The sequence below is a fragment of the Molossus molossus genome, unplaced genomic scaffold (assembly GCF_014108415.1).
Source record: "Molossus molossus isolate mMolMol1 unplaced genomic scaffold, mMolMol1.p scaffold_m16_p_9, whole genome shotgun sequence".
NCBI lineage: Eukaryota > Metazoa > Chordata > Mammalia > Chiroptera > Molossidae > Molossus > Molossus molossus.
In genome coordinates, this window is record NW_023425403.1 from 97,539,031 (window position 1) to 97,563,753 (window position 24,723).

Below are 24,723 nucleotides of genomic sequence, written 5' to 3' on the forward strand. Positions count from 1 at the left end.
ACCTGGTTCACACTGTTTGCCCCACCCTGGTGATTCCCTGAGGCCCTGCTCACCCAACTTTCAGGCCTACCCAGGCTATTTCCAGTGGCTTTACCATAGGATAAGCCTGTTTTGGCTCCTGCTTCAGATTTCTCTCAAACAAGCAGCTTCTGCCCTCAGTGAGCGCCATACTTCTCACTAAGTGGTCCCAGGCCTGGCACTAGAAGCAGCCAGGCTTGGTTCACAGCTTGGCTTTGCCTGGACACCTCTAAACCCAGCATAAGAAGCCAGCTAAAGCCATCTAAATCCATCAGCAAATCACTTTATAAGTTATGCCTGTGGCCCCAGGTAGAACACAGGCAGTGGCTGACCTTGCCCCAGAGTCAGCACACCCAGTGGACACCTTCAGAACATGTCTAAGCACCACCACCCAACCACCTCCACAAGTGACACACTCAAGGAATGGACTCAGTGAGTACCAGAGCTCTGCCGAAGTAAATCTTGTTCTGTGGTGGGCCCCTGCACAGCTGATCATCCACGGTATCAGAGGTTGGTTGTCAGTGGGCACAGCCAGTCCTTGCAACTTATCAACCTGAGTAAATTCCTCCCATTGATGTGCCAAAAACAATCAAGACTCATTTACAACAAAAAAGTATAAAGTCCACACAAGGAGTGCACCTTGAGGGCCCAGCTGGGGTGATCAGGAAGGCTGTGCCACTGGACCCTACAAGACACCTACTATAACAGGCCACCTTAGGAAGCCTAGGAGACATAGAAACTCTACCCGATACATAGAAACAAACACAGGGAGGCAGCCAAAATGAGGAGACAAAGAAACATGTCCCAAATGAAAGAATAGAACAAAACTGCAGGAGAAGAACTAAATGAAATGGAGAGAAGCAATCTAACAGATGTGGAGTTCAAAACTGCTTTTAAGGATGCTCAGTGAACTTAGTGAGAATTTCAAGGAACTTCATGAGAATGTCAAGGAAATTAATGAGGACCTCAAGAGCATGATAAAGGACCAGTCAGAAATGAAGGATGCACTAACTGAAATAAAGAATAATTTACAGGGAATCAATAGTAGTTAGTGTAGGTGAAGCCAAGCAACAAACCATCAATTGGGAATATAAGGACGCAAAAAACACCTAATCAGAATAACAAAAAGAAAAAAGAACCCCCCAAAATAAGGATAGTATAAAGAGCCTCTGGGACCACTTCAAGTGTACCAACATTTGCATCATGGTAGTGCCAGAAGGAGAAGACAGAATGCAAGAAATTGAAAACATATTTGAAACAATAATGACAGAAAACTTCCCTAATTTGGTGAAGGAAACAGAAATACAAGTCCATGAAGCACAGAGTCTTAAACAAGATGAAACCAAAGAGGTCCACACCAAGACACATCATCATCAAAATGCCAAAGGTTAAAGACAAAGAGAGAATCTTAAAAGCAGCAAGAGAAAAGCAGTTAGTTACCTACAATGGAGCTCCCATAAGACTGTCAGCTGATTTCTCAAAAGAAACTTTGCAGGCCAGAAGGGAGTAGCAAGAAATATTTAAAGTGATGAAAAGCAAGGGCCTACAACCAAGATTACTCTATCCTGCAAAGTTATTTAGAATTGATGGCCATATAGTTTTCCAGACAAGAAAAAGCTAAAGGAGTTCATCACCACCAAACCAGTATTATATGAAATATTAACAGGTCTTTTTGAAGAAGAAGAAGATAAAAAAATATAAACAAGCCCTGGCCAGTTTGGCTCAGTGGTTAGAGCATTGGCCTGCAGTCCAGAGAGACCCAGGTTTGGTTCCTGCTAAGGGCGTGTACCTCGGTTGCAGTTTGTCCCCGGCCCTGGTTGGATCGTGTAGGAGGCAGCCACTCGATGTGTCCCTTTAACGTCGATGTTTCTCTCTCTCTCTCCCTCCCACTCTATCTGAGGATAAAAAAAATATATATATGAACAATAAAATGTCAATAAATACATATCTATCAACAATTGAATCTATAAACAAAATGAACAAGCAGAACAGAAACAGACTCATAAATACAGAGAACTTTTTATTGGTTGTCAGATGGAAGAGGGGTTGGGGAGATGGGTGAAAAAGATGAAGACATGAGAAAGTACAAATGGGCGTGGCCAGTGTGGCTCAGTGGTTGAGCATTGACCCATGCACCAAGAGGCTGCCAATTCGATTCCCGGTCAGAGCACATGCCCAGGTTGTGGGCCCACTCCCCAGTGAGGGGCATGTTCTCTCTCATTGATGTTTCTATCTCTCTCTCCCTCTTCATTTCTCTCTAAAAATCAATAAAGAAAAAAAAACATTTTTTTAAATAAATAAAAGTACAAATGGGTTGTTAGACTGACAAACCTTAAAGGGAAGGGGAGAGGTGGGGTGGAAAGAGAGAAACCAAAGAACTTATATGCATTTATGCATAACCAATAAACAAGACAATAGTGTGGAAAAGGCAGGATGGGGGCAGGACTGGGGAGGACAGGGTCCAGGGGGGAAAAAGGAGGGACATCTGTAATACATTTAACAATAAAGATATATTTTAGAAGAAAAAATTTATATTTTACAGATATAAATTATAATAAGAATCTTTTAGTCCTTGTTATGTGTATATTTTTTCATCTTACATTACTTTTTTATACTCATAAAAAGGAAAATATAAGTAAAATTATTGGATAAGGTATAATTAAATTTCCTTGCATTCAGAGTCTTACACCTCTGAATTATTTCTTCTTTTACATATCAGTTAAACTTTTATGGATCCTGATTCAAAGAGATCATAATAAAACAATTAGACAAAGAATGTTGAATGACTTTTTAAGAAATTGATGTCTGTGGGTTGTTTTGTTTTTATTATGGTAAAAAATACATAACATAAATTTACCCACTCAATTTTAATTGACTTATTTATTTTTATTTTATCATTTTTTATTTATTTATTTGTTATTCCTCACCTGAGTATCTTTTTCCATTGATTTTTAGATAGAGTGAAAGGGAGGGAGGGAGGGAAAGAGACACAGAGAGAAACATCCATATGAGAGAGACATGTCAATTGGTTGTCTCCCACATGACCCCGACCAGGGCCTGGGATCAAACCTGCAACCCAGGTACGTGTCTTTGACCAGGAATTGAACCTGAGACCCTTTGGTCTATGGGCCAAGGCTCTAACCAATGAGCAAATCCAGCCAGGGCAACCCACCCAATTTCTAAGTTAACAACACAGTGTTATTCAATATATGCATATTGTTGTACCATCTTACATGACTGACACTTTATTCCCTTTGAACAATAATTCCCCATTTTTCCCTCCCTTCAGCCCTTGGAAACCACCATTCTACTTTCTGTTTCCAAGAATTTGACTATTTTAGATATCACATATAAGTGGAATCATGCAATATTGGTCATTTTGTGATTAATTTTACTTAGCATAATGTTCTGATGTTTCATCCATGTTGTAGCATGTGACGGGATTTTCTTTTCTTTTTTATTATTAGTTTATTTTTGTTACAAGTGTTTCTTCTTTTTCCCTCTTGACATCCTCCTCCAAATCCCACCTCCCACATTGCCCCCAACATTATTGTCCATGTCCATTGGTTACGCATACAGGCATATAAGTTGTTTGGTTTATCTCTCCCCACCTCCTGTTCTGAGGTTTGTCAGTCTGTACCCTACTACTATGTCTCCGGGTCTATTTTGTTCATTAGCTTATTTTGTTTATTATATTCCGCAAATAAGTGAGATCATGTGATATTTGTCTTTCTCTGATTGGTTAGCATAATATTCTCCAGGTCCCTCCATGTCATCTCAAAGGATAAGAAATCTTTCTTTCTTACAGCTGCTTAGTGTTCCATTGTGTATATGTACAACAGCTTTTTTATCCACTCATCTATTGATGGGCACTTGGGCTATTTCCAGATTTAAGCAATTGTAAATAGTGCTGCTATGAACATAGAGGTACATATATTCTTTCAGATTGGTGTTTCAGGCTTCTTAGGATATATTGCTAGAAGTGGGATCACTGGGTCAGATGGCAGTTCAATTTTTAATTTTTTGAGGAAACACCATATTGTTTTCTACAGTGGCTGCACCAGTCTGCATTCCCCCTAGCAGTGTACTAGAGTCCCCTTTTCTCCATACCCTCGCCAACACTTGTTGTTTTATGAATTGTTAATGGCAGCCATTCTGACAGGTGTGAGGTGATACATCATAGTCGTTTTAATTTGCATCTCTCTAATGATTAGTGATGTTGAGCATTTTTTTCATATGTCTCTGCCATTTGTATGTCCTGATTGGAGAGGCGTTTCTTTAGGTCCTCTGCCCATTTTTTAATTGGATTCTTTGTCTTCCTTTTGTTGAGTTTTATGAGTATTCAATACATTTTGGAAATTATCCCCTTATCTGATGTATCACTGGCAATTATGCTCTCCCATATAGTGAGTTACCTTTCCATTTTGATGCTTGTTTCTTTTGCTATACAGAAGCTTCTTAGCTTGATGTAGTCCTTTGTATTAATGTTTTCCTTTGTTTTTCTTGCCTTAGGCATTGTATCAGTAAAAATTCTGCTGCGTGTGATGTCTGAAATTTTGTTGCCTACACTTTCTTCTAGGATTTTTATGAATTCATGAGTCACATTTAAATCTGTTATCCATTTTGAGTTTATTCTTGTGTATGGTGTAAGTTGGTGGTCTAGCTTCAATTTTTTGCATGTAGCTGTCCAATTTTCCCAACACCATTTATTAAAGAAGCTGTTTTACTCCATTGTAAGCTCTTGCCACCTTTGTCAAATATTAATTGAGCATAATGTCTTCAGTCAATTTCTGGGTTCTCTATTCTGTTCCATTGATCTATATGCCTGTCCTTGTGCCAGTATCAGGCTGTTTTGATTACAATGGCTTTGTAGTATTTCCTGATATCTGGTATAGCGATCCCTCCTACTTCGTTATTCTTTTTCAAGATTGCTGTGGCTATTTGGGTTTTTTTTTTAGTTCCATATAAACTTCTGGAGTATTTGTTCTAGTTCCATGAAATATGTCATTGGTATATTAATGGGGATTGTGTTGAATCTATAGATTGCTTTGGGCAGTATGGACATTTAAATGATGTTACTTCTTCCAATCCATGGACAAGGTTATGCTTTCACTTTTGTATATCTTCCTCTATTTGTTTTTTTTAATATCTTGCAGTTTTCTGAAAACAGGTCCTTTACTTATTCACTTAGGTTTATACCTAGGTATCTTTTTCCTTTCTTTCTTTCTTTTTTTTTTTTCTGCAATGATAAATGGGATTTTTTAGTGTTTCTTTCTGTGAGTTCATCATTTGTATATAAGAATGCCATCAATTTCTCTCTGTTAATTTTGTATCCTGCAACTTTGCCAAATTCATTTATTAAATCTAATAGATTTTTTGCCCTGGCCAGTGTGGCTCAGCTGTAGAGCGTCGGCTGTGGACCAATGAGTCATGGGGTCAATTCCGGCCAAGAGCACACACCGCGGTTGCGGTTTGTCCCGGGCCTGGTCAGGGTCATGCGGGAGGCAACCAATCGATGTGTCACTTTCACATTGATGTTTCTCTCTCTCCCTTTCCCTCCCTTTATCACCCTCCCACTCTATCGAAAGATAAACAGAAGAATATCCTTGGGTGAGGATTAAAAAACAATAATAATCATAATGATAAATCCAGATTTTTTATGGAGTCTTTAGGATTTTCTATGTACAGTATCATGTCATCTGCAAATAATGACAGTTTCACTTCCCCCTTTTCCAACTGGATCCCTTTTACTTTTCCTTCTTGTCTAATTGCTGTGGCTAAGACTTCCAGTACTATGTTTAATAAGAGTGACAAAAGTGGGCATCCCTGTCTTGTTCCTGTGCTTAAGGGAAATGCTTTTCGTTTTCGCCCATTGAGTATGATGTTGACTGTAGGTTTTTCATATATAGCATTTATTTATTTACTTATCCTCCCCCGAGGAATTTTTCCATTTTTTTTTTTGTTCAGACAGAGTGGGAGGGAGAGAGAGAGAAACATCGACCGGAAAGGGACACATTGAGTGGCGGCTGCCTCCTGCACGACCCAACCAGGGCCAGCGACAAACTGCAACCGAGGTACATGCCCTTAGTGGGAACCGAACCCAGGCCTCTCTGGACCGCGGGCCAACGCTCTAACCGCTGAGTAAACCGGCCAGGGCCATAGATGGCTTTTATTATGTCAAGATATGATCCTCCTATTCCCACATTGCTGAGTGTTTTTATCAGAAATGGATGCTGGATTTTATTAAATGTTTTTTCAGTGTCTATTGATATGATCATATGGTTTTTATCTTTCATTTTGTTTGTGTGGTATATCACATTTATTGATTTGTGAATATTGTACCAGCCTTGCATCTCTGGGATGAATCCCACTTGGTCATTGTGAATCATTTTGTAATATATTGCTGGATCTGATTGGCTAATATTTAGTTCAGGATTTTGGCATCTATATTCATCAGAAATATCGACCTGTAGTATTTTTTTTTCTTTGTAGTGTCCCTTTCTGGTTTTGAAATTAGAATTATGCTGTCCTCATAAAATGTGTTTGGAAGTCTTCCTTCTTTTTGGATTTTTTGGAATAGTTTGAGGAGAATGGGTGTTAGATCTTCTTTGAATATTTCGTAAAACTCCCCTGAAGCTGTCTGAGCCTGGCTTTTGTTTGCTGGGAGTTTCTTGAACACATCTTGATTTCCTTATTGTTATTGGTCTGTTCAAGGTTTCTATCTCTTCCTGGTTCAGTTTTGGAAGACTGTACAGTTTCTAGAAATTTGTCCATTTTGCCTAGATTGTCCAATTTGTTGGTGTATAATTGTTCATAGTATTTTTAGTGATCCTTGTAATTTTTGGTGTCAGTGTTACTTCTCCTCTTTTGTTTCTTATTTTGTTTATTTGAGTCCTCTCTTTTTGTTTCTTGGTGAGTCTGGCTAAGGATCCATCAATCTTGTTTATCTTTTCAAAGAACCAGCTCTTTGTTTCATTGATCTTTTGAAATTTTTTTAGTTTCTGTGTCGTTTATTTCTGCTTTGACCTTTACTATTTCTCTCCTTCTACTTGGTCTGTTTTTGCTTGTTTGTTTGTTTACTTTCTAGTTCTTTAAGTTGTAGGGTTATAAAGTTAATGATAAATTTTTCTTCTTTCTTGAGGTAGGCCTGTAGTGCTATGAACTTCCCACTCAGGACTGCTTTCACTGTGTCCCATAGATTTTGTGTTGTGTGTTAATTTTCATTGGGTTCCAGGAAGTTTTTAATATCTTCCTTGATCTCCTTGGTAACCCATTCATTGTTCAATAACATGGTATTTAGCCTCCATGTGTTTGAATGTTTTTGTGTGTCTTTGTTGTAATTGATTTCTAGTTTCATGCCACTGTGATCTGAGAAGATGCTTGATATGATTTCAGTCTTCTTAAACTTGTAGAAACTTAGTTTGTGTCCTAACATGGGGTCTATATTTAAGAATTCCTCATGTGCACTTGTGAAAAATGTAAATTCTGCAGTTTTGGGGTGTAATTCACTGTGGATATCTATTAAGTCCATTTGATTTAGTGCATCATTTAGAGTCTCTGTTTCCTAGCTAGTTGTTTTGTCTAGAGGATCTATCCAGTAATGTCAGCAGGGTGTTGAAGTCTCCTGCTATGATTGTATTGCTATTGATTTCTCCTTTGAAGTCATCCTGAAGTTTTTAAATATATTTTGGTGGTCCTATGTTGGGTACATATATGTTTACCAAGGTTATATCTTCCTGTTGGATAGAGCCTTTCATATTATGTAGTGGCCTTCTTGTCTCTAGTTATGTCCTTCATTTTGAAATCTATTTTATTGGATATGAGTATTGCTACCCCAGCTTTCTTTTCCTTTCCATTTGTTTGGAAGATTTTTTTCCATCTCTTCACTTTCAACCTATGTGAGTCTTTTGTTGCGAGGTGGGTCTCTTGTAAACAACATATCGATGAGTCATGCTTTCTTATCCAATCAGCTACTCTGTGTCTTTTTATTGGAGCACTCAGTCCATTTACATTTAAGGTGATTATTGATGTGTACTTATTTATTGCCATTTTTGTTTAGTGTGGTTATATTTTTCTTACTGTTTCTTCTACTAATTACAACAGTCCTTTTAACATTACTTGCAGTGCTGGTTTGGTGCTAATATATTCCCTTAGCCTTTTTTGGTCTGGGAAGCTCTTTATTTGACGTTCTATTTTGAATGACAGCCTTGTTGGGTAGAGTAGTCTTGGATTCAGATCCTTGTTTTTCATGACCTTGAGTACCTCATGCTGTTCCCTTCTGTCCTGATGTGTATCTGTTGAGAAATCAGCTGAGAGCCTTATGGGGGTTCCTTTGTAGGTAACCTGTTGCTTATTTCTTGCTGCTTTTAGGATTCTCTCTTTGTCTTTAATTATTTTGCATTTTAATTGCTATGTGTCTTGGTGTGAGACTGTTTGGTTTTTTCTTACTTGGGGCTCTCTGTGCTTCTTGAACTTGAATGCCTTCTTCCTTCATCAAATTAGGGAAGTTTTCTGTCACTATTTCTTCAAATATGTTCTCATTCAAATATTGCTCATTTTCTTCTTCGGGGACTCCTATGATACGAATATTACTACGTTTCCAGTTGTCTCACAGTTCTCTTAAGCTGTCTTCCTGTCTTTTAATCATTTTTTCCTTTTGGTTTTCTGATTGGTTGATTTTTTTCTACCCTGTCTTCTAATTCACTGATCTGGTCCTCAGCTTCCTCTATTCTGCTGTTTAGACCTTCCAATGTGTTCTTTATTTTTGATATGTCATTCTTGATTTCTTCTTGGTGGTTTTTAATTTCCAATTGGTTGATTTTCAACATCTCTATGTCCTTACTCATGATATTGAGCTTCCTCAAGTTTGTGGTTCTGAATTCTAGCTCTGTTAACTTGTTGAACTGCTCCACATTTATCTCATCTTCGATAGAGGTCTCTTGTTCTTTCATTTGGCTTTTGTTTCTGTATTTCACCATTTTGGCTATCACAGTGGGCTTTGGAGCCAGCCAAATTTTCCATATGGGTGTTGATGTTCTGTTGTTTGTGGCTCCCTTTCCTGGCTTTGGATGAGCAAGGGAGGACCCATGTTAAACACAACTGTCAAGTCTTACTTTCCTGGTTAGAGTTGCTAGCCCAGTCATGGTACAGTTATCCTCTAGATTTTTGCCTGGAGGCTATCAGTAGCAGTTACTTGAAGAGCCTTGGGTTCTCAGTTGAATGAAAAACTCCCTCAGATGCTGAGCATAAGGGGTGGGGCAGATGCTGGTTGTTAGTGAACCTCAATTTGCATTTCAATGGCCCACCTGGGTGAGGTTGAATCTCTGAGGGGGGAGCCACCGCCTCTCCATAGACCCCGGCGAAGGAGTAAGATGGCCACCGTCCTGCGTGGCTGCAACTCAACAAAAGCTCTGAGCCCCCTCCAAATCCCGAGTGTCCCCACACAGTTCCAGTCCAGTCGGCCCTCCCTCTGCTGGAGCCCAAGGTGAGTGGCTGTGGCTATTTCAGCATCTGTTCCAGCTCTGGGCTGTGGAGCTGCTTGGGAGTGTAACCCAAGGGCGCTGCTCACAGCTAAGGCCGCTGCTGTCTGTGGGCTCCCAGCCCCCCTCTCACGCCTCCCCAATCATACCAGGATCGAGTCAGTGTCCCTGGTTATATGATCCTCGCAAGCTGCTTTTTTGTTGCTTTTTCCCATCGATTTGTCTTTATTTTAGTTGTAATTCCAGTTTGGACCTGGGAGGCAGTCTGTGTAGCTTCCGTTCACTCCGCCGCCATTTTGGAATTCTGATTTGGTGTTTTTTAAAGCCCCTGCTTTCTCAGCACAAAGTGCACTCAGCTAATGCAGCTCTCCACTGCTGTCCGTGGCTCCCAGCCAGCCCTTGCATGCCTCCACATTAACTTCCAGGTTCTATTTGGCGTCCTCTTTTTGTCCCTGGTTGTATGGGTTCTCTCTAGCTGCTTTTCAGTTGATTTTCCCTAAAGATTTGTCTTTATTGTAGTTGTGATTCCATTTTGGTCCTGGGAGACGGTCTGTGTAGCTTCCATTCATCTGGTGCCATTTTCCTTTATTCGGATTTGTTTTTTTTCCCCCAAGGCTGAATTGCATTTAACTGTATATGTACACCACATTTTCTTTATCCATTCATCTATTAATAAGCATTTAGATTGTTTCCACTTCTTGGCTATTAGGAATAATGCTACAATGTACATGGGTGTGCAAAAATATCTCTTTGAGATTGTTTTCAATTCTTTTGGATATATACCCAGAAGTAGAATTGCTGGATCATATGGTAGTACTATTTCTATTTATTTATTTATTTATTTATTTATTTATTTATTTATTTATTTATTTATTATTCATTCATTTATTTATTGTTAGGAACCTCCACACTGTTTTCTATAATAGCAGCACTATTTTATTTTATTTTTTTTTATTTCATTTTTACTTTTTGGAGGAATACCAAATTACCTCTTTGAAGTAATAGTACAAATGAAAGAATGTAAGGTTTATTTGTACAAGTAATAGAAAAGGTAAAGGTAACTCCAACATGTGCGTACTGCTTTGATGACCAGGAAGTCACCCCTGTGGCTGTGAAAAGCCAGCCTAACGCTTAGCTTTCATGACTGTCTCCCAGGGTGTGCTTGTCAAGGAGATACTCTGCCAAGCCAGACTGGGCAGGGGAGAGGGCATCTTGTACATGTTGGTTACATGGTCACACAATTCTTTGCTAGGTTTCACCTCCTTATTAAGGTAATGAGTCTCAATGAAGTCACACAAACAGGGGTCATTTTTGTCAGTGGCCAGTTTGTTCATGTCCAGTAGTGACTGAGTCTCACTTTTTCCCAAGTGTAATGCAGATCCCATGGCATTCAGTCCAGTCTCCCAGTCATCACAGTCTGGATTTTTTATATCCCGAAGGAAAATTCAGCCACCTTGTTGTTGGCTCTGCAGCTTCATCGGTTTCTCAGCATGTTCTCTCCTCTCCTCATGAGATTGGTAAAGAAAATATTTGGCAAAGTTATTCAAAGCCACATCATTACTATCAAAGTAGGAAGACAGAAACAGGTAGACATAGGAAGCACAGAGCTCCAGGTTGATCTGGTGGTTGATGGTGGCTTCCGGGTCCTGGTGGTAGTTCTGGTTTACCTGTGAGGGGGACACAGTCATCAAGGCAGGTGGATGAGGTGAGACAGCAGCAGAAGCAGCTGCTGAGTGTGCTGGGACAGCAGCCCTGGACTCTTAGGGCACCTGAGGGCTCTATGGAAGGCTGGGTTTGAGCGGCTGGCTGGGATGGTGGAAGAATACCGGTTCAGTCCAAGCACTGTTGCAGCAGGGAACCCCAATGACTCTCAGTGAAGATTGTATGGCTGCACTATTTTACTATTTCACCAACAGCACATACATAAGGTTTTCAATTATTCTACATCCTTGCCAACAGTTATTCTATTCTGGTTTTGACAGCAGCCATCTGAATAGGTGTGAGGTGATATCTCTTTGTGGTTTTGACTTAAATTTCCCTGATGATTAGTGATATTGAGCATCTTTTCATATGCTTGTCATTGATGTCTGTTTCTTTTTTCTACCTAATTTAAACCTGGTTGCAATCAAGAGCATTATTGAGACAGATTTTCTTAAAAGAATCCACAGAAGAACTATAAGAATTCACAAAAACGGAAAGTGCTAGTTTCCTAAGTGGCTTTAAAATGATGTAAAACTAGACTACTTTTAACTGCCACTTTGGGAATCTTGCTAAGTATGTCTACATTAGTTAGCTTTTGCAGAATAATAAACCACTACATAACTTAGTGGCTTATATTAAGGTTACAATTCTGCAGGTAGGCAACTTGGGCTGGGTTCAGTTGGTTGGCTCTTCTGGTATCAGCTGGGCCCATTCATGCATCTGCAGTCACTTGCCAGGCCAGCTGGTCTAGTCTGGCGTCATTTGGATGGCTTGTCTTTCTGTTCCACATGGTCTCTCATTACCCAGAAGGCCAACCCATGCTGGTTGAGAGCTGGATAGGGTTTCAAAAGCAAAGAGCATAAGTTCCTTGAATACTCAGACTTGGTATACCACCACTTTCATTACATTCTGCTTACCAAAGAAAATCACACCCTGGCCGGTTTGGCTCATCGGTTAGAGCATCGGCCTGTTGTCTGGAGAGACCCAGGTTCGGTTCCCACTAAGGGCACATACCTCGGTTGCAGTTTGTCCCCGGCCCTGGATGGGTTGTGTGGGTGGCAACCACTTGATGTGTCCCTTTCACGTTGATGTTTCTCTCTCTCTCTCTCCCTCCCACTCTATCTGAACAAAATATCAAAAAAAAAAAAAAATGTCCTCAGGTGAGGATGAAAAAAAAAAGCAAAAAGGGAAAGAAGATCACAAGGCCAGTTGTAATGAAATAGAAGAGGGGAAAAAATGTTAATGATGGAGGAGCTGCAAAGTCCTATGGATATAGGGAAGAGTTGATGGACTGTGCTCATTTTTGTAATCTACCATAATCTACCTCCCTCACATGCACTCTACAACCATCTGGTTGGTAAGGGTCAAAAGAATGTTTCATTTTAGTCTCCATGAAAAAAACCGTTACCCACTGACACCCATTGTATCAATTTTAATATTTACTGAAGCCCAGACAATAATATGTCAGAACTACTGCCTGGCCTACAGTGACTATAAAGCACCATTGACTGTATGCTGCATCCCAATATCAGAAACATTAAAAGGGGAAAGAGGCTGAATATGCATTCTCAGAATTGGTAAATTTAGGGAAACTGAGGCACAGAAGGGTTAAATGACTGGCCTAAGATCACATGGTAAGCAGTTGCAACCTGAATCAAAACCAGTATTGTTGGCCACTATTTTAAAAGCTGTAACTTATTAAGTACCTACTCAGGCAACTTACTAAACACTTTACATACAATATCCTTTGCAGTTGGTACCACCTTAATTCTGATTTTACAAAGGAGGACACTGAAGAAAGATTAGTTATCCTTTTTTTTCTTTTTAATCCTCACTCAAGAATATTTTTCTATTTATTTACTGATAGAGTGGGAGGGAGAGAGAAGGACAGAAGGAGAGAAGGAGAGAGAGAGAGAAACATCGACGTGAGAGGGACATATCAACTGGTTGCCTCCTGCACGACCCAAACCAGGGCTGGGGATGAACCGCAACCGAGGTACGTGCCCTTGACCGAAATCAAACCCATGACTCACTGGTTCGGGGCTGATGTTTTACCGCTAAACCAAACTGGCCAGAGCAAGATTGGTTATCTTATTGGGAGTATCAGAGCCAGAAATTATACCAGGTCTGTCTAGGTATAGAACGCATTCTTAACCATTATTCAATGCTGCCTGGCAATATACTACAGAGAGAATCTGATGTAAAAATAATCTTTATATATTCCTAATGCAAATGTAAACGTTTAGATTTTTTTTTTTGCCTTGTTTCCTCTTTATTAGCACAATACACCCTTCAAACATTTTTACAGGGGAAATTTTTACTATCACAGTATAAACAAAATCCTAAAAGAAAAATCAAACAATGATATGGGTATAGGGAATTATGTTTATGTATTAATAAAGAAGAAATAGCCTAGGAATGAATCTAAGTATATATAAGGATAAAGTAAAATGAATTTTGAGCCAATATGAAAATTTATTAGTCAATAAAGAGGTTTGGAAAGTTGGCAGTTTGGAGGAAAAATTAAAGCTAGTTCCTACAGTGCTGGCTGGTTTGACTCAGCGGTTAGAGTGTCAGCCTGCAGTCCAGAGAGACCCGGGTTCGGTTCCCGCTAAGGACACGTACCTCTGTTGCAGTTTGTCCCCGACCCTGGTTGGTCGTGCGGGAGGCAGCCACTCGATGTGTCCCTTTCACATCGATGTTTCTCTCTCTCTCTCTTCCTCCCACTCTATCTGAACAAAAGATGGAAAAATGTCCTTGGGTGAAGATAAAAAAAAAAAAGCTAGTTCCTACATTATACTATATACCAAAATAAATACAAATCACTATCATGAACAAAGGGGTGGGGAGAGAGAGCTGTGTTAATTTAAAAGAGACTTAAGTAAAATATTAATCGCGTGAAATACTGATCCTTGAGAGGATACTGCTTTGGACTATCATATGTCAAAACTATTTTTGGCACAACCGGGAAATTAGAACGTGGCCTGGGTATCAAGTGAGATGGAATGTACGGATAGAAGATGTTATGGCCCAATTTGGAAAAATACTGTTACATGTGTATTTTCTGCCACAGTAATGTTCTAAATATGTCAATCATGTCAAGTTTATTAATTCTGTTGTTCAAAGCTTCTCCATTCTGTCTGCCCTGGTGGGGTAGTTAGGTTGGTTAGAGGGTTGTCCCATACACCAAGCTTGTGGGTTTGATCCCTGGTCAGGGCACATACAAGAATCAACTAATGAATGCACAAATAAATGGAACAACAAATCGATGTTTCTCTACATATATATCTCTAAAAATCAATAAATATAAACACATTTTTTAAAATCTTCTATATCCTTAATGATTTTGTCTTTTCATTCACTACTGAGAAAGGTATGTTACATTTACCTTACCCACTAAGTGGTGGATTTGTCTATTTCTCCTATTAGATCTATCAACTTTTGCTTTATATATTTTGACACTACGTTATTAAGTACATACAAATTTAAGATCATTATATCTTTCTGATGTATTCACACTTATTTTATTATGAAAAGTTTTTCTTTATAGCTATGCTACTTGCCTTAAAATGAAGTTTTCTTGCCTGGCTGGTGTGTGCTCAGTGGATGTGGACTGAGCATTGTTCCATGGACTGAGAGGTTCCAGCTAGATTCCCAGTCAGGGCACATGCCTGGGTTGTGGGCTCGATACCCAGAAGGGGCGTGCAGGAGGCAGCCGATTGATGTTTCTCTCTCATATCACTGTTTCTCTCTCTCTCCCTTCCTCTCTCGCTAAAAAAATCAATAAAAATGTATTATTTTTTTAATGAAGTTTTTTTAGTTAATGTTTCCATGTTATATTTTTCCATCTATTTACCTTCCATTTTCTGTATATTTATATTTAAAGAGTGTCTTTTTAAAGCAGCATATAGTTGGGTCTTGTTGTTTTTTTTAAATCTAGTCTGAAACTCTGTCTTTCGATTGAAGTCTCTAGTCTATACACATTTAATGTAATTTTTAAATATACTTGAGTTTAAATCTATCATCTTAATATTTGTTTTCTATTTGACCCATCAATCCCATCTCCCTTTTTCTCTTTCTTCCCACTTTTTGGATTTATTATAATCTCAATTTTTTCTTCAGTCTGTATTATTTTATTGTAATATGATGTTTACCCCACATATTACCAAATGCATTCTTAAATTTTAAAGTATAATATAACTTTTGCCACTTCCCGGTGTATAAATGTAAAATATTATAACTACATTTACTACCTCCAAATTTATATCCTATGTCAGTTATGTATAATCCTCTCTCTATTTCCATCATTGAAAGTAAATTAACTCATTTGGTATATTTTCACATGGACAGTTTTACATTAGGCATAGATTAGAAATTTATTTAAGATGTTGGGGTTTGAAATAGAAATTTCTTACCCTGGCCGGTTTAGCTCAGCAGTTAGAACTTCGGCCTGCGGTCCGGAGAGACCCAGATTCAGTTCCCGCTAAGGGCACGTACCTCGGTTGCAGTTTGTCCCTGGCCTTGGTTGGGTGGTGTGGGTGGCAACCACTGGATGTGTCCCTTTCACGTTGATGTTTCTCTCTCTCTCTCTCCCTCCCACTCTATCTGAATAAAAATATGAAAAAAATGTCCTCGGGTGAGGATAAAAAAAGAAATTTCTTTTCCAAAGGTGAAATTAACACAAAGTGTGATGATTTTTTTTTTGTAAACTATTATGTGACCATCCATGTACACACCTACAAGAGGAAATTTCACCACTCTGTAATTAAATGTTTGCCTTTCCCCCCCAATCCTCACCTGAGGATATTTTTTCCATTGATTTTTTTAGAGAGAGTGAGAGGGAGGAAGAGAGAAACAGCGATGTGAGAGACTCATCAATTAGTTGCCTCCCACATGCACCCCAACCAGGGCCAAGGATCAAACCTGCAACCCAGGTACATGCCCTTGACTAGGAATAAAACCCACAACCCTTTGGTGCACAGGATCAACACTCTAACCACACCGGCCAGGGCATGTTTACCTATTTTTTAAAAATATGTTGTTACTGATTTTTAGAGAGAGAGGAGGAGAGAGGGGGAGAGAGATAGAAACATCAATGAGAGAGAAACATTGATTGGCTGCCTCCTGCATGCCCCCTACTAAAGATTGAACCCACAACCTGGGCATGTGCCCTGACTAAGAATCAAACTCATGACCTCTTGGTCAAGGCTCAGCCACTGAGCCACACCACTGGGGCATCTATTATTTATTTATTTTTTTAATCCTCACCTGAGGATATTTTTTCCATTTATCGTTAGATAGAGTTGGGGTGGAGAGAGGGAAACATTGATGTGAAAGAGACACATCAACTGGCTGCTTCCCGCACGACCCCGACCAGGGCTGGGGACGAACTGCAACCAAGGTACGTGCCCTTGTCCAGAACTGAACCCACGACTCTTTGGTCTGTGGGCCGGCACTCTAACCACTGAGCCAAACAGGCCAGGGCTGGGGCATCTATTTTTTAATTTTTTTTTTTTTATCCTCACCCAAGGACAGTTTTGCATTTATCTTCATCTTCAGAGAGAGCGGGAGGGAGGGAGGGAGGAAGAGAGAGAGAAACATCGATGTGAGAGACACATTGACTGGTTGCCACCCGCACGACCCCAACTGGGGCCAGGCACAAACTGCAACCGATGTACATGCCCTCAACAGGAACCAAACTTGGGACTCTCTGGTCTGCAGGCTGACGCTCTAACCACTGAGCCAAACAGGCCAGGGCTGGGGCATCTATTTTTAATCAACATAAGTTTCATCCGAAACCATAGCCCATATTATTTCCTAAAGCACATCAAATTGATGAGGTAGATTGATACATCTCATCTACGAGGTAGTCTGACTAATTAGAAGCAGCATAAGTATTCATTCCACTTGGTCTGGGAAGCTGATGGTCTTGTTTTCCTTTTTCAGGAAGATAATTTTAGGAGACTCTTGTTCTTGTTAAACAGAATTGAAGAAAGAATGAATGGCTAACTATAGAAATGTAAATCAGCTATTATTAGGACTTGCAACTTTGATGTTACCAAGGCAACTATGTGGCCTGAGAACTTGTACAAGAAAAATGGAGGTTACCTTCCCACCAAAGATTCCTTAGAGTAGTTAAACTATAAACAAAGTTACCTACCTGAATTAATTACACACATGTAAAAAACATACTTGTCCTTATTTAAGTAGTATAGCTTTTGCTTGTGAGATTTATTCCAAAGGATTTTAGAAAGTCTTGCTATTTAAACTTCTAAAATTAGGACCAATTAACATGTACTTGAAAAAGCCTCAAATATTTTTTTTAATCCTCACCCACAGATATGTTTATTATCTTTAGAGAAAGAGGAAGGGGGAGAGAGAGCAAGAAAGAAACACTGATGTAAGAGAAAAACATCAATCAGCTGCCTCCTGTCCACGCCCTGACTAGGGATTGAACCCACAACCTTTCTTTTGGAGCCACATGGCCAGGGTGAAAAGGCATATTTTTATTTTGTTTTTTTAGATCCTCAGCTAAAGCTATTTTTTCAATTTTTCTTCAGATAGAATGGGAAGGAGGGAGAGAGAGAGAAAGAAACATCAATGTGAGAGAGAGACATCGACTGGGTGCTTCCCGCACAACCCTGACCAGGGCTGGGTATGAACTGTAACCGAGGTACGTGCCCTTGGCTGGAATTGAACCCACAACTCTTTGTTCTGTGGGCCGACACTCTAACTGCTGATCCAAACTAGCCAGGGCTGTAAGAATTATTTTTAATGTAATTCCCCTATCCAACTTGATAGCAATACAAATATTGGCAATCACATGCCTTTGCATCAAGTAATACACTAAAAGTGTTCTATGGTGCCTTGGCCAGTTCACTCAGTGGTTTGAGTATCAACCCATAAACCTAAAGGTCTCGGGTTAGATTTCTGGTCAAGGGCATATACCTGGGTTGCAGATTCAGTCCCTGGCCCCAGTGGAGTGGTGCAGGAGACAACCAATTGATGTTTCTCTCTCTCTCTCTCTCTCTCTCTCCCCCTCCCACTCTCTCTATCTCTATAAAACATATAAAAAACATATAAAACTTTTATATATTACAAAAGTGTTCTGTGGCTGTGAGCCCATTCACTATGGCCACCTAGTGAGTTCTAGGCACTAAAGAGCAGACACTGGGGGCAGAGAGGCGAAGTGGGGTGGTGCGCAGGACGAAGCTCTCACAAGTCTAGTGAGGAAGAAAGATGTTAAACAAAAAATTAAAGTGACCTTTCTTGTTATAACTAGAGAATTAGTGTCCTGTGGAATATCAAGCAGGGGAACCAAGCCTAGAGGATTGCAAGGGCTGCAAGGAACACATGCCCGGTGCTCTCTCACCCCTAGGGCAGCAGTACACAGGCAGTTTCATTGAGATCCAGGTTATAGCAATGACAGAACGTTCACAATAAAATCACTACTGCATCTGTTTATGACCTGCAGTTGAATAAGTGTCCGTATTTCATGCATTTAACAAATGTCTGAGTGTGATGAACTGAAGTGTGAGACTGAATGAACGTGAAATCGTCAGAGGCAGCTAACAGAGAAGACAGTTGATAAACTTAAGGACTTATTAAAATTTTTTTGGATTAAAGAGAAGCATATTAATCAAGTTGCAGGCTCTTTCACTCATTCACATTCAAAAATAATTAATAATTGCCCTGGCCGGTTTGGCTCAGCGGTTGGAGTGTCAGCCTTCGGACCAAAGAGTCCTGGGTTTGGTTCCCACTAGGGACACATACCAAAAAAAATAAATAAATAAGAATCTACTGTATTCCAGACCCCTTTCACAGTCCTATCTGGCGGTATAGTGAAAAGTAGGAAGGGAAGGGTAACTTGCCAATAAAACATAATGACACATAAATTTAATTTCTTTACATTTAAAATAAAACATAATGACAGAAATGGGCACGAGGTTGCACCAGAGTGCAATATTGCAGGAGAGATTATTCTGGCAAAGGGAGGAAGGCATTCATTCTAAACGGAGGGAGGAATATTTGCTAATAGAGAAGAGCTGGTAGCTTTGGCATTGGGAGGGGCCTTCTGCTCTTTAAGGCGCTCAGAGTCTGCAGAGCCTGGAATTTATCCTGAGGGTAAGGGGGGTATATTTTGCAGGATTTTAAGCTAAGACATGATCCATTTAGGAGGGTTATATGGCAAGGGTGCAGAGGGTGAGCTGAAGGAAGAAAAGATGACAAGGGACAGGAAGTCAAAATTGCTGCACGGATAGGAAAGATGAGATGAGGCCATTAGAGTTAGAGGCTGAAAGAGCAAAGCAGAGCTGGAGTGGGAGGGGAAGTCAGCAGGTTACCAAAGAAAACATCTGCACTTTGCTCTAACTGCCGCCTCTTTCTAATCCCACTTGTTAGATAAATTGCCTGTGTATGCCTAATGTAAAACTTTCCATGGGAAAATACAAGTTCGTGCATTAACTAATTTGGCATAATAGATCAAAAGAAGAGTGTTCTGCGACTCTCTCCAAGAATGAGAGGGGAGAACATAAGAAGACACCATAGCCACCAAGTATGTCTCCATCTCAGTGCCACGGAAAATGGGAAGCATCCTCCCACTGGCCTGGAGCCCTAGTCTTTGGTTTCCAGACCCAGCCAGGCCTGTTCAATGCTTCCTCTGGCCCCCTCCAGCCCTATCCTTAGAGACAACACTTTGATCCCAGGACATAAGGGAAGGGAGTACATAAGCAGACAATGAACAGGCAGCTTGGACTTTGGAGGCACTGCTCTTTCCTCTGCAGTTTCAAACAGTAGTATGTCTGTCAGCTGGGATAAGCCATAACAGTGAGCCCCAGATTTTGGTCAGACAGGTTTCCTCAGTCTCCAACACAGGCCTGTATCTCCGCAAGGCTCCCCACCTGCAGTGTCCTTTCTTCTTGTCTGTCAAATCTTGTACATTGTTTAAGATCTCAGTTTTTATGTAGATTTCACAAAGATTTGGGCTTCGCAAGCTGGTAGATCCACTCTTCATTAATAATCAGGTAACTCTTGCATTATGTTTAGTGTTGTATACATTTCTGTGTTGTTCTTTAACTTCATAAGCATTTACTAGCCTCCCTTACTATCTGGTTTGTTTCTGTGTCTCCTTGCTACCTGAAGCTTGCATTTCTGCAACACCAGGCCCCAGACTTCACACCAGAGAAAATGGCCCCTTGTTTGCTACCTGCCTGCCTGCAATGGCTTCTCTTGTAACAGTTCACACCTGCATACCCGATAGAGGACAAATTCCCAGTGATAGGAATTCCCTCAAGATTTAGAAAACGATGATTGATTTCCTTAAATTAAACACAAGAATACACTTGCTAAAAATGGGGGGCAAAAACCCAAGAGCCAAAACACTATACATATTAAGATATATTTTTGTTGCCCATAGGATCATAATTGAGTCTGCTGAAAAGAAACTGACTCTGTCAGGCAAAGCTAAGCAATACTCGCTCATCATCTACAAAGCTGCTAGTCCTCCTTAATCAACTTTTCATCAATTGTCAATTGATCACTGAAAGGACAGAAAACAGGCCTCTCTTTCTTCCTTGTGGCCTTTCCACAGGTTATGAGAAGCACCTGTAATTAAACCCCGAGACAGCTGGCTCCTCTGATAGAAACAGCTCCTCTGCTCAGAGCAGGACAAGATAAGGCTGCACTCTTGCTCCCTGCTCCTCCCTGCTGTTTTAACAGCTTCAGGATGATTTGCACTCAAGTTGTCTCTGGTTAGTGAGAGGATCCCTCCTCCTCTATCCCCCATCTCTCCCCCTCCCCTTCATACAGGCCTCTCCTTTGAACTCTTCATAACTTTTGTTCTAAGCTTGTTTTACAGGCTTGGGAAATTGCAGATAAGATATGTCTTCAATACATCTGCCTTACCACCTCCTGGAAAACAAACTAACTTTTCAAGGTAACTCCTGGCATCTGGTTACAGCTAACTTAACACAACCCCCTCCCTTCCTTGTCACTTAGCAAGCCACTTTAAAAGTGTAAGCCACTTTTTTTTTCTTTATTGATTTTAGAGAGATAAGAAGAGAGAGGGAGAGAGAGACAGAAACATTGATGAGAGAGAACATCAATTGGCTGCCTCCTGCATGCCCCCACTGGGGATTGGGCCCACAACCTGGGCATATACCTTGACTGGAATCGAACCAGCAACCTCTTGGTGCATGGGTCAATGCTCAACCACTGAGCCACACCAGCTGGGCCAAGCCACTCTGTCTTCACCGTCCTATATTGTCTTATCAAGACTTGGCCCTTTCCTCCCTTGGAAAGTAAATGTCCTCCCTGCACTTCTTCTTGGGAATTCTTTCATGGCCTGCATCACTGGCCAAATCCTAACAATCACATTAAAATCACCCCACTCTTCCCCAAAGTTCAAGTCTTTTGTTAATGGCATCTGGAACATGCTTGTACAAAGCAAATTAGCTTCTGAAAAGGCTTAGACACCCTCCCAATTCTTTCTCTAGGCCAAAGGTATTTTTATCCCCTTTCTGCATCTACGAGTCTTTGACAGAATTCCCCAGGGGACTGGTTATGTTCTTAAAAGTAAACTACATACCAAATTCCCCTTCTTTGGCAAAAAATGAGCTACATGTTAGATGTGCTGTTGCCCAAACACTTATTATAGTTGCTGGAGCTTCATGCTGCCGCTGTTTCCTATTTTCTGGAATGCCATTGATCACCCTCGCTTGGTCATCTGAAGAGGAGACTATGTTACTAAAAATGCCTCTTCATTTGAGTTTTTATAAAATCACAGAATGTTAGAACCTTGGAGGTGAACTCATCCCAGCACTCATTAATAGTAAGAAAAGTTTAGTAACCTATTTTCATATAGATGATAGGTAGGAGAGTCACTTTTTGCTCTGTTAACTGTCTATTTTGGTGTGTTAAAATTTCTATTCTATTTGCTTATTTGAAATTAGGTTTCCCCTTTTATTGACTTAGAATTGATTAAATTGTACTACATTTGCAAGCCTTTTTTTGCAAGTTTGATGAGTTCAGCATTTTGTAATAGTATAAATATGTCAGTTCATACACTTATAATTACTAATTTCAGTGATATACTTACATACTTCAACTTATAACATGGTTATAAATTTTAGCTCTCCCCAGCCCCATGTTATCAAGAGGAACACAGGAAATAAGTAATAAAAATCTTCACTATCTCATCTATAAAGGTAACACCTGGATGTTGCTGTAAGCCTCTCCTAAGGAAAGACTATGCCAGAACTCAAATGTAAATGAAGGAATTTAGATAGAAAGTTTTATCACATACTAAACATTCCTAACATTTAAATAACATACTGAGCCCTGGCCAGTTTGGTTCAGCAGTTAAAGCATCAGACCAAGGACTAAAGGGTCAAGGATTCAATTCCCAGTCAAGAGCACATACCTGGGTTGCAGGTTGGTCTCCCAGCCCCTCGTCAGTGTCATGCCAGAGGCAGCCAATTCATGTGTCTCTTTCACATAGATGTTTCTCTCTCTCTCTCTCCCTCCATCCCTTCCACTCTATCTAAAAATCAATGAAAAAAATATCCTCAGGTGGGAATTAACAAAAAAATAATAAATAACTAAGTAACACATTGTTTTACAAAGCAATTTTAAATGTTATCTTTGCACTACTACTTCTCTACATCTTGTGGGATAGCTATTATTTTAATTCCAATTTTATTGATTTAAAAAACTGACCCTTCAAAAAATTGTAACAAAGTTATTGGGCTAGCATTTGAAGGCAAATCAAGTCAACTGCTCTTTCTTGTATATTCTCTCTCACTGTGAGGAAGGAGGAATATTGGATCCTTTACATTCTCATAGCAATGGTAGTCAATTGTCTAGGATAATAAACAGGCAAGTTTCTCTAGAGGTAGGGGAGGAACCTATACAGTATCTTTGGAAGGTACTTGATGGCAAATCTACAGGGATTGTACTGAAAAGTGAGAACTATCAGGTCATGGTGAGCACTAGCTGCATCTGGGGCTTTGGTGTCCTCTTGCTGGCGATTTATGATGACTGGTCTAAATTCGCCCTCCGGCCCAGCCATCGTGGCTCAGTGGATTGAGTGTCCTCCCATGGACTGAGAGGTCCTGGTTCAATGCCTGGTCAGGGCATATGCCCAGGTTTCAGGCTCAATCCAGTAGGGGGCGTGCAGGAGGCAGCCTATCAATGTTCTTTCTCACATTGATGTTTCTATCTCTCTCTCCCTTCCTCTCTCCTCTCTAAAAAGTCAATAAAAACATATTTTAAAAATAAATAAATAAACTCACCCTCAGGCCTGGTGGAGCAGGTGGAGATGACATCAACCGCTGCCATCATCTGCAGCAGAGTCTGAGGAGCTCCAGCATCCCACTGTCTCCTGTTTTCTGAAGCAGCAGCATCCTGAATGAACAACTCTAGGTATAAGAAAATAACTCGTTAATTTAAAAGCAGCCAAAGTGTGGCTAATTTCAACAAACAGTTCTCAGGAAACCTGGAGGCAGCCCGTAAGCTAGTACATTCAAAAACAGAGAAATCACCATTGCCATTCTAATATAGACTGCTATAGACTAAATGTTTGTGTTTCCCCCCCAAAATGCGTATGTTGAAACCTGATCCTCAATGTGATGGTATTAGGAGGTGGAACCTTTGGGAGGTGTTTAGGTCATGAGAGTGGAGCCCTCGTAAACAAAATTTGTGCCATTATAAAAGAGACCCTAGAGAGCTCCTTTACCCTTTATGCTATGTGTGGATATAGCAAAAAGATGGAATTGGGCCTTCACCAATCACCAAATCTACCAGCACCATGACCTTAGACTTTCCGCCTCCAGAACTGTGAAATAAATTTTGTTTATAGCCACCCAGTTCATGGTATTTTGCTACAGCAGCCTGGACTGACTAAAGCATAGATCATATTTATAAGGCAAAATTATAAACAGGTTTAAAATTGTTTCACTTTTACTAATAACATTTGATTGACTAGCCAATATATCTAAATGTTAAAGAAACATTAGTGACATGAATAGACAAATTCCTTGAGGCATTTATGAGAACGTTTACTTTACTCAGTTTTTAGGAAATGCACTCTGTTCCATTATCTCAATTTAAAAAATAACTTGTGTTAACCTTTTCTTTATTTATTCCCATAGTTCATTCTAGGAAATGTAACAATCAAATTAGTAAAAGATAATAAAAATTACCCATAATCCCACTGTCCAGAAACTATTGAAAGTTTAAAAGTTTCCCCCTGCATGTGGTTCTTGCTTTGTTTTGAAACAAAAAACACACCCTTTCACAACTTGCTGTTTTCAATGAGCACTTAGCAACGTATCATATCCAGACTGTTAAATATTCTTCTATGCAATCATTTTAGAGCAAACATAGTGTTCTCTCACATGTAATAATTTAACTAACTTTTTTTTTGCTGGATTTTTAGGTTGCTAGAGATTTTTCACTATTATAAATAATACTAAAATGACCCTGGGAGGTTTGGCTCAGCAGTTACAGTGGTAGCCTGTGGACCAAA

General features: G+C 40.0%; 1 protein-coding gene across 1 annotated transcript in view; it reads right to left on the reverse strand.

Moving 5' to 3' along the window:
• NEK5 (NIMA related kinase 5) overlaps window positions 1-24,723 on the reverse strand; it is a 115,257-nt gene that overhangs the window by 17,153 nt on the left and 73,381 nt on the right. Inside the window, exons 20-22 of the mRNA XM_036249999.1 lie at window positions 23,489-23,612; window positions 21,784-21,921; window positions 20,672-20,674 (exon numbers count right to left, since the gene is read on the reverse strand). Of these exons, the coding sequence (XP_036105892.1) occupies window positions 20,672-20,674; window positions 21,784-21,921; window positions 23,489-23,612 (265 nt within the window). The remainder of the gene's footprint in view (window positions 1-20,671; window positions 20,675-21,783; window positions 21,922-23,488; window positions 23,613-24,723) is intronic.